Raw genomic sequence first — 14,496 nt, 5'->3', positions numbered from 1 at the left:
TCTTAGATATACCAACTGGAAATGTCAGATCTGTATGATCAGAGGTACTGGGAAGGTTTTTCCTGTATGTACCAGCAAATGTTAATTATTGGAAAGACAATAAACTCAAGTTTCCCATGGAAAATGATCACATAACAGGAAAAAGAAAGTAATGGTTACACAAGCAATGGAGAAAAGGAAGAAAAGACAAAATAAAAGAGGAGAACAGACTAGCTTTGACTTTGGAGATATAGTATTTGTTAGAACTGAAGAAATCCTTGTAAACTGGATAATGAATTCTTTAGAAATTTACCATGAACCTTTTGAAATAGTGGAGATTAGCCACCTCAGTATCTATAGATTGAATTATCCTCAGTCCAAGAGACAGTCAAGTTTAAGGAACATTTAAATTGAAGATGTATAATAGGTGACAGGAAGATGAAAAATTTGTGAATGTATGGCATGTGTAAACATACTGATTAACAGGGTTTTATTATTCATGTTTGGTTGCAGGACTTCTAGCTGTGTGATTTTCATCTGCTGTGTTTGGCAAATTTACGGAGGAAATTTGGGGTTAGCATTTATGGTTTTCATACTTTTATGGTTGTCAATTATTTGTGAATACTGCAGTGTTCTGAAAGGTGTGCTCATTAATGGGAATAGGGAATATACCATGAGGCTTCTGAATGATTACTGATGAGATATTGAGGGAAGGACTAAAAATATGTGCTGGTTATGTAAAATTTGGTTGCTCTGATAAAAAACAGGCAATGTTTACCATTCGGTATGATGAGTAGCATTGATATCACCTGGATAGTTGTGTGTATTTTAGTGAATACACTGTGTTGTTTAGTTGCAATCACTTGTTTTAAATTAAAATAGATTTCTTCATATATGGTTAGGACATGAGCCAAATATTTGAATATTTTAGCATTTCTGTAGATCAAAACCAGAGTTAAGGTGACCACACGCTGCCTATCTAACCCCTGATAATTTAGGCAAGTATTTGACCCATTTCTGAAAAAAAATATTTGATGCAGGACCTTAATATTTTTACTGTATGTTACATGATTCTAATAGAGTCAACTGTACTAAAATCTACTTTATCCATTTCATAGTTCTTAAGAAATACTTTTTTAAATTTATTAACAAAAAATATTGTTTTTTCTGCAGAAAACATTTTTTTGTGAACTTCCTAACTGGGGAATATTAATGAATGTAGTACCAGAGGTAGCTTTTTATGTTATGCAGAGTCTCTGAAAATTTCATTCATTTATCTATGATAGTTTCTGATATAATGGGGCATATGTACTGAAAATTTTGTTTGTGAGAAATTGGCTTTAAAGAAAGAACTTTTGAAATTTGTTACACTTAATTAAAACTGTCCTGCTGCATATGATGGCCCTTCTTTGGCCTCTAGCAAGTCTTCCAGCTTCTTTTTTCACCTTCCTGGATGTTTGCCTTGGCCATATTAGATGCAGACCTGTCTGCATTGGCTACCCTCATTTTATCGTAATGTTGCAGCCCAGTGATCATATTTTCACCAGGATTAATTCTCAGCTTTTTCAGTGCCCAACACTTTCCAGTATCACCACAATTGAATGTAATAGCAGCATCATGAACTCCTAGTTTCATTGTATGCATGCCTACAAATACAATTTTAGGAAGGCGGTTCCAAATTATGCTGTTAAAACATTCATTTGGGTTCTGTGTCCGCCCATGCAGACATTTCCTTAGAAGGTCAGGATGAGCCAAGTGTCTCAAAATAGGTTTAATTGCTGTAATAACAGCAGCAGGAAGAGAATGCTGATGAGAATAACATTCTCCAGTTGCCTGAGCCCTATTGTATTTGCACCACGAATTTTCTCCTGATGGACACAATCCACGACATGGCTTATCATCAGTAGAGGACTTATGGAAGAATATGGCCCAAACATCTCTCTTCATTGTCTCCAGATTTTCTTTATTTTTCCTAATTGCCTGCCCATAGTATACCTGCAAGTTTTCTATTTCAGTTTTAGTTAACCGACCCTGTCCGGTCAACAATTTCCAATCTTCTAATTTTTTTCCTCTCATATCAACAGTTAGTTTTCTCAGCCTTGTTCCCAAACGTTTTTGAACGTGGTCTACACGTTCTATTTTGCTAAAAATGGCATCTCCATACGGCTTAGAGTTCACCACATTGTTGTATGCCTTACTGTTACCATCGCCCAAATATTTGGTGTACCGTACGCCTCGTTTCTACTGAGTGGTGACGTGTTTGTTGTACTCCATGAACTTCCATACCACCACTTGTTCCTGTAAAATTAGCCACACAGTTGTGTTCTTTATGTTCATTGACTTTACAACATTTGCAATATTTACACATTATCTCCACATCTAACACTTTACAGGTATCTACACTCGTGGCAGTTTCTACTCCATTCAGAGAAGTATGTCCTCTTTTCTGCCAACTTCCATCAAGTGCAACTGCAATATCTGAACATCCAACATTTTCTTCCACTGCTTCCCTAGCAGCCAGTTTCATGCTTTCCTCACTGACCTCACATACAGTTATCTCTAATATTGCAGTGAGTTTTTCAAATTTATTTGGTGGTTTATGGTAAGTTCATCACTGAACAAAATGTTCTCCTTGCAGCCATGCCCTTGCCAATGGATTGTAAGGCATAAACTAATCTAGTATTGATTTTATAGGGGCCACTTGCATCTGGTTTGGAAGAACTCATAAATGAAACCACAGCTGAGCATTTAGTGCAAAATAAACCTAAAGCAATTGCTAGGCCTTTTCTCCCACTGGCACTCACACATTTTCAACTCTGTGACTCACCACACTGTCTACATTGTACAAATTTAAAAATTACATTTGATAATATTCTCAAATTTATAATAATGTTACTGCACCCTTTGTCACTTACAGTAAATTCGCTGTAACACTCTTGAAATGTTGAGAGCTTCTTTGATGATGCACTTGCTGAAGAATTACAATTAGAAACATCGTTGCCAGGCTACATAACCTCTTGTACAGAAACCTTTCTAAACTTGTTTCCTCTAAATTGTTGTTTTTTGAATATGCCTTTACGTTTCGTCATCTTCAATAAACACAACAAAACACACGTAAGCAAGCACTGCAAACGTAAGCATAACAAATACTCGCAATCATACTAGAACGAAACTAACCAGGTGTTTGAAAGCGTGTTGTTTACAAACAGCAGAAACCAAAGAATACCGACTGTTGCATTGCAAGGATAGCCAACACACTCGGGAGTAATAATAATAATAATAATAATAATAATAATAATAATAATAATAATAATAATAATATTAATAATAAAAAAATCTGTAACGTGCAATGTAGGGGATATAAAGATCTAAAATATATGCAGAAAAGTGGGTGACAGAAAAGTGTGCGTGGCACATAAACACACGTAGGAAAATGCTCTTTAAATGATAAAAATTTTTTTTCAGCAAAATCCTTTTCAGAGTACTTAAATAAAACCTTAATCTATTGAAATATGATGAAAACTGAAAATCGATTTTTTTCAACATGAACCATGGTGTGGTCCCCTTAAAGCACTGAAATAAGCATTCAGTTTTGTGAATATCAGTCCGTTTTTTGTATTTTCTGTACAGCTCTCAATTATTTTTATAATCAGCAGTTATTTTGAACTGTAGCAGCTTGTTTTCTATTTCACTGTTATAGTGAAGTCAAGGATGTAGCAGACTGGATGCTAATCGGAGAGGTCCTCAACTAAATTAAAGTAGTTCACTGAGTAGTTTTGAAGTAAGACAACAGACTATAGTTTATTATGGTAGCACATTTAAGTACAGAATAACACATGTTAAGACAGTGTGATGGACATGCCTTTATGAAAGTGAAATTGTTGGACAAGAATCTCTATTAACACTGTGTGTATTTTGTGATTGTAACCTATGCTTCTCTGAAGTTCTTTTTATCATCTCAACAGTGACTCTTTTTCTGTTATTTAGTTTTTGTTTGGAATGGAATCACAGTTTCTGTAACAGTTGCTTTGAAGACTAAACAGTAATGCCTACAATTATTTATTATGAGGGTTGGAACTTAAATAGTGGAAACTATTTATTCAAAACCGATACAAAAGAGTTTGTAATGGTACTTGAATTATGCAACCATTACGGCACCTCACCTGAACCTCTCAATACCAGTAATATTCTACTGTATTTCTGCAAAGTAGTTGCAATATTTCTGAGACAACATTCAGATTTGATTTCACTTTTGATACATCAATATGTTTATATTGCAATGATATTATTCTTATGTGTATTCTTTCTTTTGTCACTATGATCTTTGACGTACTTTTAACTCTGATTTTTGGGCGCGTAAGAGATTATTAGTTGGTTGTTAACTTGTTAGAGTGTCGGATGTTGAGAAGGTCAAGTCTTGGACGTCATGTTGGAAAGATGCATTTTGTAGTTGGCTTATAAAATGTGAGGAAGATGTTTTCAAGTATGTTTTGTATTGTGAAGTGATGTTTGTCACGTGATATTGCAATTAAAAGGAAGCGTAACTTAATTTCGGAGTGCTGATTATTTTTTTGCATCATCATTGTCCAGCAAAAGTGTAATCTCCAAGAATGGTTTGAGAAGCGCATCTACAAAACTTTTGAATATAGCAGAATAAAACCTAGGCCTCTTTGCATCCGAGCTTGGAATCATAACCACCTAGATTTTCAACGATTGAGCCATGATTTTACGACGAGACCAGCGTGGGAAACACAAAAATATGAGTGCCTAGTTTTTTTTATTATTACACAAAATGACTTTATTAACTGTGCTCTAATGACACCTGACACATAATATGACTTTTGTTGCCCAAAAATGCAGTATTTAGCAGCGTGAGCAACACCACAATCACTATTAAATGCTGACCTTTGTTGTGGTAGGGTTGTTAGAAGTTACATGTTTGCACCTGTCACTGTCCTTCAATGAAGGCACCAGCGTTGCGTAGAATCCATTGCCAGCGATGTGGAAGGTGTAGTATACCATTAGCAGAGCCTGTTCTGTTGATGGTGCGAATGGAGCAGTCTACTGCCTGTCAAATCTCTGGAACAGTTCTAAAGTGAATGCCACAAAGTGGTTCCTTCATCTTCGGAATCAAATCAAAGTCACAAGGACTCAAGTCGGTGGAGTATGGTGGACGGTACAGTACTCCCCAGACCCACTGACCGGACAGAGCAGCCACAGCTTGCACTGTATGCGCCCACGCATTGTCATGCAAAATGATGGGTGGGTCGCCGCTTCTTTCACAAGGCTGTCCGCAGGTGATGCTCCAAAAAATGAACAGTAATACTGTGCACTGACGGTCTGCTGTGGAGGAACGTAACGAGTTAGGATAACACCATCACAGTCGTACACGAGAATCACCATAACTTTAGACCACTCCATTTGCACCATCAACAGAACAGGCTCTGCTAACGGTATACTACGCCTTCCACATCGCTGCCAATGGGTTCTACACAACACTGGTGACTACTTTTAAGGACAGTAACAGGTGCAAACATGTAACTCTTTTGTATCGGTTGGGAATAAACAGTTGCCACTATTTAAGTTTCAACCCTTGTATGTTACATAGTACAGGAAAAACATCTAGTTTGCTGTGGAGGACATACATACTTTTTTGTCTGAAACTGATTGTAAGTGCAAGATTGATTTACCAGAGTTTTAAATGTTTGCTGTATTGAAATGAATACCAAATATAGGTCACAGAATAAAACTATACATAAGCAGTTCACATTAGCCAGGTGAACTGACTCCTCTAAGGGCTGATTTGTGAATAGTTATGAAGTTATACTAATTGTCTTACATTTTTTGCGTTGATGGTTATGCAGTTAAGTGCCTACAACAGAGCATTATTTTCAGTTTTCATTAATTCCTTCTGACTCTTGTTAACACTTTTATGTTTTTAGTCAATATCAATTGTCTTGTGGGCAGCAGTCACTTTTCCTTTTTTAAAATTTGCCTCTAATTTTATTTGTGCCAAAATTTTGGTGCTTATTTGGATAAATCTTCTTGTAAATATAATCTGTAGTTTAATATGTGGTTACAGATATATTGTGTAAACAGGAAAATTCTGTTAAGAAAACTAATGCATTATGCGACAGAATTGCTGCACTTACTTACCTTCAGGAGGCAAAATTTACACACACAAAAGTAAAAGTGACAACACTATACTAGCTTTCGTAATTATTGATTCCTTCCTCAGGGAGTAGAGGCTGGTGAATGTTCCCATGATGAGAGGGACCTACCTTTGGTGTGGACAAGGGTAGACCATTATATTTTAAGTTAGAGTAGGCTAGTGAAGGCACCCTGTGTGGTAGGCACTTGGGGCATCATCCAGTGGGTATGGTAATGGCTCAGTGGAGCAAGGAGCATGGGTAATCTAATTTTTTATATCGTGCAGTGATCAATGTATTTTAACAAATGAGTTTAGAATCAGTATAATTTTACTTGACTGATCACTGCAAACCTTCATGAATTTGAAACTATTTAACAGTTATTATTCTTAAAACTGTGATATGACATGGTGACATGGCTTTAAACTTTCTGACACTATCAGCAATTAATTTTAACCATATTTTGAAGTTTACACATGAATGGATTGAATATATGAAAATATAGCAGATGACAACTCCATTTACAAATACCTGTGTTTAGTAGTGTAAATGGAAATGCCGTGTGGCTAGGGCCTCCCGTCGGGTAGACAGTTTGCCTGGTGCAAGTCTTTTGAGTTGATGCCACTTCGGCAACTTGCATGTCAATGGAGATGAAATGATGATTATGATAATGGCAACACAAAATCCAGTCCCTGAGCGGAGAAAATCTCTGCCCCAGCCGGGGATCAAACCCGGGCCGTTAGGTATGACATTCCGTCATGCTGACCACACAGCTACCAGGGGTGGACTTTAGTAGTGTTAAACATATTTTGTTCCCTGTGGTCATTCTTTTAAATTTATTTTCCTCACTCTTGAACTAGATGAAATCATAGTAAAGTATGTTCCTGTCACTAGAAAGCTGTTTGTTAATTTTTAAAAATCATAATTCTGATAAAATGAAAGGAAACCAAAATAACTATGCCTGAGAAACTTACCAAGGACACTGGGAGGTACACTATGTAATATTCCACTGGCAAATAATGTAGAAAACTGTGTTTTAACAATAGAACAGCACTTCAAGTTGCACATCCAGTTCCAGATCATCTAGCTCAGGTACAGAATACTTACTGCAGAAGAAGCTACATATTTGGTGACGCAACGTTTGTATTGTAGTTATTGTGCGAGTAGCTAAATGGCTGCACATTTATCATTTATTTCAGTTCTTTTGGAAGTATATTTCAATTTGTTCGAGCAGATCTAAGTTCTGACTTGCACTGACAAACTATATTGTGTGATATTAGTAACATATCTAGATCTGAGCGTGTGCTTTGCAATGTCTAATTTTTCAATGTGACTTAGTATGAAGGCTCTCATACACTGGTGGAAATGTGTATGGAAGCTTATGCTTGTTTCCCCACTATGTTAGGCAAGACAATGACACAGGTTATTATGCATTCAAAATTTAATGGTCTTTGTGTGTGTGTGTGTGTGTGGGGGGGGGGGGGGGGGGCATATTTGTTTTCAACTGGATAACACAATAAAATTAAACTATCCTTCAAGGCATGAAAAGCAAAAATTTTTCAAAAATCTGAACACTACACATGCAAAGCTGCTTTGTTTTCACAGTTTAATGCAGGTGGTAGTACCACGAGCATATAATGGTTTGAATTCTGCTACGCAACTTGATAACCAATTGTTTTATTTGCTACAAACTGAAGATTGATTCCCAATTGTATAGATTGTTTTAAATAATATTTCACTTTCCTCAATTAGTTTTGATACTGGATTTGATTGGCTAAGTTACTAATATAATGCCAAGCAAATAAAAGGTCCCATACTCTAGGTCTGCAATTTTTTTTTTAAACATATTCATGGAGTAACATCACTTACAATCAAAACCATTCTTTCACATTCTTAAGATGATAAATCTTGAAAATACAAATTATAGGCTATGAAATGGCATGCACAAAATGAGTATTCCAACTGTTATTACAACTGCAATGTTTAATGTCTCATATGAATTTCTCAGATGTTTCAGTTAATAAAGGTAAGTGACATGTGGGCACTGAAGCCAGGGAGTTGCTGCAGTGTGCAATGACAACGAGGAGAGGGGGCGGGGGAGCCCCATCATCGGTGGGCACCGAAGAAGGGGAACACTTGCCCGTCCGGGGATGGGGAGTGGCAACTGGATGGGAGGATGTGGAAACCATGGGGGAGGGGGAGAGGTGAGGGGGCGGGACTGAGGTAAGGAAGAGGGAGGAGGGATAAGACGTAACAGAGGCAAAGGTAGAAGTCATAGACACAAGGTGAAGTCCGTCATACTACTGAAAAGCCTCAGTGTACGACAAACAATCAATGGACTTATACTTCTGTATCTTCTTTTCCTTCTTATATGCCAGGCAATCTCGCGAGCGTGGGAGTGACGGTTGTGACAGTTAACATATATGGGTGGCTGAACACAGGAACTCTCCTCATGGAGTGGGTGTCCACAATCACTGCATAGAGGGTCCATCATACTGTGGCAAGACATGTGCCCAAAACACAAACATTGGAAACACCTCATGAGCGGCGGGACACACAGCTTCAAGTCACACCGGTGACACACAAACTTGACTTGCTCCAACACAGTATTTCCCTCAAATGCCAAAATAAAGGCACAAGTATCTGTGTGATTGTCCTTACGACTTTTCTGGACATGCTGAACAAAATGAATATCCCCACTGTTTCAGATTAGCCCATAGTTCCTCATTAGTTTGAAAGGCGAGGTCTCTGAAAAATGACTCCCTATAGAATAGTCAAAGACTGATGAGAAGTAATGAACACTGGGATGTGATCAAGATAATCACAAGCACAAAGGCTGAAGAATAGGTGGCAAATGTAGTTTTGATCAACAGTGAACCCAAGCACACCTTACTGAGAGACTCCATTTTGTCAAACTCGTCTTTCATACTTTCCACAAAAATAACGGCTCTGTCGCACTGAACATGTCCCCCATCCATCCCAGTACAGACCAGGTGGCTGGGAAAGAGTTTCACCCCAAGCCAGCAAGCCTAGCCCTCCTCCCATGGTGTAACTAGGGAAGGGAACAGAAGGCTGCAGGGTCAGAGGAAGCAGCATTAAATGATCCATTACCAACCAAAGAGATGGCCATAGAAGAATAGCCAGTTTTTTGGAGCTCGATACATTTCAGACACAAAGCATCTGCCCCGATACCACCCACTGCAATCAGGGGCTCATCCCGTGGGCGCCACCCAGCCACAGCAAGGGCTGTCTGGCATGGCAGCCATTGCTTGGAGCTCCAATGCTCCAGAATGACAAGCAACCCCTCCTAGCGAAGACAGAGAGGAAGGGGCATGTAGAAGGAAACTCACCCCGGTACGGGAGAATGGGCTGAAAGAGCTTAGGGCTCCATGTGTACTATGAACGAACTCTTTAAGAACAGTGAGCCCCCTGGGTGGGTTAACCTGGGTCTTCCACAGGGTTACAGCCCCTGTGGCAAGGGATTGGGAGCGGGATAAAGATAGACTGGGATGTTGTGTAGGCTGGGTAGATGACAGACTAGCACTTTAGGTGAGTCAGGAAGGATCACCGGTAGGATGTCCCTCATTTCTGGAAATCATGACATAATTAAAGACCTGGCAAATAACATGGTTCAGTTGGTCCAGTCTGTGGTGGGACTGGGTGACGAGGGTGGGTGCTACCTTGCAACCAATTCTTGGGGAGGGGGGAGGGGAGGTTCTGTGAGAACTTTCCTTATTGCATCAAATGTTCAAATGCTCTGAGCACTATGGGACTCAACATCTGAGGTCATAAGTCCCCTAGAACTTAGAACTACTTAAACCTAACTAACCTAAGGACATCACACACACCCATGCCCGAGGCAGGATTCGAACCTGCGATCGTAGCAGTCCCGCGGTTCCGGACTGCAGCACCAGAACCGCTAGACCACCGCGGCCGGCATAGTGCATCAAATGTCCCTATCCCTATTTTCACACTGTAGTTCCACACTACAATCATAATTAGTTATGAATCTCTAATTGTTCTGCTGTGAGTTTTAACTTTTGAGATAAGGTTCACTTTGAAATAATATAGCAGCATTAAATGGTTAGTCACTCAGCTATTAACACTGACAAGAAAGTATGTGTTCTCACAATAATGTATCAAGCCAAGTTAAATTATGTGCCAGGCAAAATTTTTATTTCACTTACTCTGGAAACTCTCCACAGATCCAGGCAGCGGCTGTCAGTACTTCTGCCATTGTCGAACTCTGACCAGTACCAGATGTCAGAAAATGTGCATTTTCTAACAGCAACTCCATCTGTTGAACAGCAAATGGACGAATTGCCTGCACACGTATCGCTACATCTAACATCTGGGAAGAAACTAGTGACCCATGTTGGCTTCCTTCCATACGTGTTAATTCAACCAAGACACTCACATACCTGTTTGAGGAAAAAAAGAAATGAAATTTTTAGTTACATGTTTTAGTGTATGTTCCACTAAGTCATGGCACAAACTGCTGACACAACAAAAAACAATAAAATCACAAAGACACAGAAATGCTGGCCAGTACTTACCTTAAGAAGAGAGAATTCCTAATATTGCTGATAAAAACACACAAAATATAATGTAACACTCCTGGCTTTCAGAATTACAGGTTTCTTCTTTGTGGAGGGTAAAGGGATTGGTTAAGGTTGGAAACAGGGGAGGGAGTGGGGAAGAGAGGGATCGGGCAAGGGGGGCCACAATTTCATACACACCTTAGGGTGAGAGGGACTCGCATGTTGTATTGACAGCAGGGGCAAAGATAAAGGGCAACGTGTCAGATTGTACAAGCTCATCTTCACTTGACTGCAAGTGTTATCTGTAACAGTACAGAAAACTACATCTATTCCATGAATTTATCAAAAAAGCTAGTTATAATCTATTTTCTACTATCCTTCAAAGATTAATTTATATCCCCAATCCTCATTCCTAGTCACAAATACAACCTTCTTCTTCAGCCCCACACTCTTGAGCCTTAATGGACTGTTTTAATGTAGATGGGTTTTAATGCAATCATACCTTTCCCAGTCACTTTAATTTCTCATTCAACAATTTATCATTTCAAACAGATGCACTTGCTGCAGATTTACAAACACATGTACCATTAACAATGGTTATGTTCCGCAAACCAACGAGACATTCATGTTCTCCACTTTTCACTGTATCATATATTATGGATTGTTGCACTCCATTTGTGTTCGGAGTGAGGGAAGAACGACTGTTTAAATCCCTCTGTGCATGCTGTAATTTGTGTAATATTATCTGTGTAGTCCCAATGGGAGTGGCACTTAGGTGGCTGTAATACACTCCTAGAATGCTTACATAATATTGGTTCTTGAAACATTGCAAGTAGGCCTTTTACAGACTGAGTTCATTTTCCCAGTATCCTGCTAATGAACCAGTATCTTTTATCTTCTTTATCTCGCAATGAGCCTATGTGATCATTCCTTTTCATATCCCCATTATTTTTAACACCTAGGTATTTGTACGAGTTCCCCGATTCCAGCTGTGACACTCTAATGTTACCATACAATACTACTTTTCTGCATTTGGTTAAGTTAACAATTTCATGTTTGTGAACATTTAATGCAAGTTGAAAGCTTTTGCATCATCTTGAAATCTTATCAAGAGCTGACTGGGTATTTGTAAAGCTTTTTTCGAGTAATACTTCATTGTTGATCATTGTATTGCCTTTCAGGTCACTAACATACAACACGAATGGTAAGGATCCTGATCACCTCCCTTAGCAAAAGCTTGAAGTTACTTCTACATCAGTCTACGATTCTCCTTCCAAAATAATATGCTGTGTTCTCCATACTAAGAACTAGTCACAAATTTTGTTTTGATCCCATATGATTGTACTTCTATTAAAAAGCATTGGTTTAGTACTGCATCAAACACTTTTTAGGAAGTCAAGAAATATTGCCTCCATGTGACTACCTTAACCCATGGCTTTCAGGATTTCATGGGAGGAAAGCAAGAGTTGGGTTTTGCATAACAAATATTTTCAGAATCTGTGATGGAAAGGAAGGAGGAGGTAATTCTGTTCAAAATATCTCATTATGTTTGATCTCAGAATATGTCCTAGGATTCTGCAACACATGGATGTCAATAATATTGAACAGCAGTTTTGTGTTTGCATCGACTACCCTTACTTGTTAACTCAGACATGTTGCAGATATACTGAAATATTCTATGAACAGAACAGGTCAGAATGAATGTCCATAATTGGTTTCAGACAACTTCTCTCTTTCAATATATTTGTCATTTCTGTTCCACTGTTTTTAGAGCTGAAGATATTAGCTTCAAAATAACTTTACTTTAAAAATAATTGTTACGTTAGAAGGAAGACAGCATCTGTAGGCAATGATAGGATCAGGCAACTGCTCAAGACAGTCTTTTCTTAAATATGTAAAATTACTAAGTAACAAGTGTAGCAAACAAGATTTTCCACTGGCATAAAATACAGTTAAAACTATTCTGATGTCACTTAGTATAAAATCCGGTGGAAACCACACCGATGATTCAGTAATAAACATTTTGCAAGAAGCAACACATTTTACAGAATTTATCAGAATTAAGACAAAGAAGAAAACAGTCATAGCTTCAATTTTTGTGCTTTATCTACATTCATTAACATTAATTTTGTTTTTCAAATAAAGTTTTATACTGAGGACCCTAGTTGCTACGATAAAAATTGCAATACTTCAGCTTTTGTTACCATATTTAAGGCAACAAGATTTTCACAGGATGCTTGATAGGCTTGGAGTTTAAAGAATTAAATTACCAAGAAATAAAGGACAAAAGAAAGAAAGGACAAAAGAAAGAAAGGACAAAAGAAAGAAAGGAAGAAAGGAAAAAAGAAAGGAAGGAAGGAAGAAAGAAAGGAAGGAAGGAAAAAAGAAAAAGGAAGAAAGGAAAAAAGAAAAAGGAAGAAAGGAAAAAAGAAAAAGAAAGAAAGGAAAAAAGAAAGAAAGAAAGAAAGAAAGAAAGAAAGGAAAAAAGAAAGAAAGAAAAAAGAACGAAAGAAAGAAAAAAAGAAAGTGTGGCCTCTCTTTCTTGGTCTACTCCAAAAGATTCCACAAAGTGTGACATTTTGACATCTTTGTTCAGCACATTGAGAAAGATTACATGTAAGGGGTATCCTATTGGATTCTACTCTCCATGTATCACATTTCTTTCTTTCTTTCTTGGTGACTAATGTTTTAAATTAGTAACCCACATTAGCATTATATTTGTGGCTAAGTGCAAATTTGAAGACCATCTTCTTTAAAAAGCAACAAAAATGGAAAATATTACTGGGAAAATTCTTATCTTCAATGTGTGTCAGATTTTTACAAATAACTATGTATAACACAAAAAATATGACGCTTCTACGTAACACTCATTACTTTTGTTTCAAATAGTTTGGACAATATACAGCATAAACAGAAAATTTATGCATTTTCATTACCAATAGCAAAAGACATTACCATTCGAAGTTAGTTATGTACTGATAATTGTTCTGTGAACATATCTGGATTATTTTGGACAGTAATTCATCTCTGTATGTTGTTCCTTCTGCTTTGTCCATATGTATCATCAACTTTTTCACTATTTCCATCAAATTTTTCTTTGAAACCTAGGGGAAAAAGATATTGTAGTTTGTTATTTTCAGTCTGCATTAATCAATCATCTCATATTTTTTGATTACTATTCATAACTACTGCAAGTCATAACACAATATTTATTAACAAGGAGCTGGTTAGAATCTAATAAATTTAGCTATTTTATAAACAGAAGGTTTATTTTCTTATATCAACAATTTCAAAATCTAAAAAAATGGCACTATTGAAGTAGCAAAATATGTTATTGAACAAACCATAATCAGGTGGATTAAAAAAAGAAACAAAATAAAATCCATCTAAGGACATTAGGTAAAGTGACTGCTAGTATTTCTAAACTGGAAAACTGGCAATTGTTGTTGTTGTCCATGATGATGATGATGGTTATTATTATTATTATTATTATTATTATTATTATTATTATTATTGTCACAATGATGATTATGGTGGTGGTGATGGAACGAACTGAATATTTTGTTGTTGTGGACAGTGGATATGATGTGAGGTCGATAGTGCCCAAGAAAAAAATTATTGTATATGCTGTTACAAACATTTCTTAGACCACACACTTATTTGACAAGAGAAATTCCAAACACAATAGGAAACTATTTCAAGAGAATAACGAAACAAGAAGAAAATTTAACTTTTTAAAATTCAAGAAATTGCACAACAACTTTCTTTTGAATGGATGTCCATTCAGTAGCTCACAAATCTGACCACAGAAGAGAGTTTTAATTGTG

At 37.3% G+C, this 14,496-nt stretch overlaps 1 protein-coding gene across 3 annotated transcripts in view; it reads right to left on the bottom strand.

Annotated features, from left to right (window-relative positions):
• Positions 1-14,496, bottom strand: part of LOC126183502 (AP-3 complex subunit delta-1) — a 258,274-nt gene that overhangs the window by 93,668 nt on the left and 150,110 nt on the right. For all 3 annotated transcript variants that reach the window (XM_049925545.1, XM_049925544.1, XM_049925546.1), the window contains 2 exons: positions 13,625-13,773; positions 10,316-10,549 (listed from right to left, as the gene is read on the bottom strand). In XM_049925545.1, the coding sequence (XP_049781502.1) occupies positions 10,316-10,549; positions 13,625-13,773 (383 nt within the window). The remainder of the gene's footprint in view (positions 1-10,315; positions 10,550-13,624; positions 13,774-14,496) is intronic.

Source organism: Schistocerca cancellata, chromosome 4 (assembly GCF_023864275.1).
Source record: "Schistocerca cancellata isolate TAMUIC-IGC-003103 chromosome 4, iqSchCanc2.1, whole genome shotgun sequence".
In the NCBI taxonomy this organism is placed as follows: domain Eukaryota; kingdom Metazoa; phylum Arthropoda; class Insecta; order Orthoptera; family Acrididae; genus Schistocerca; species Schistocerca cancellata.
Note: the sequence above shows the minus strand (reverse complement) of the source record. Positions and strands in the feature narration are given on the sequence as shown.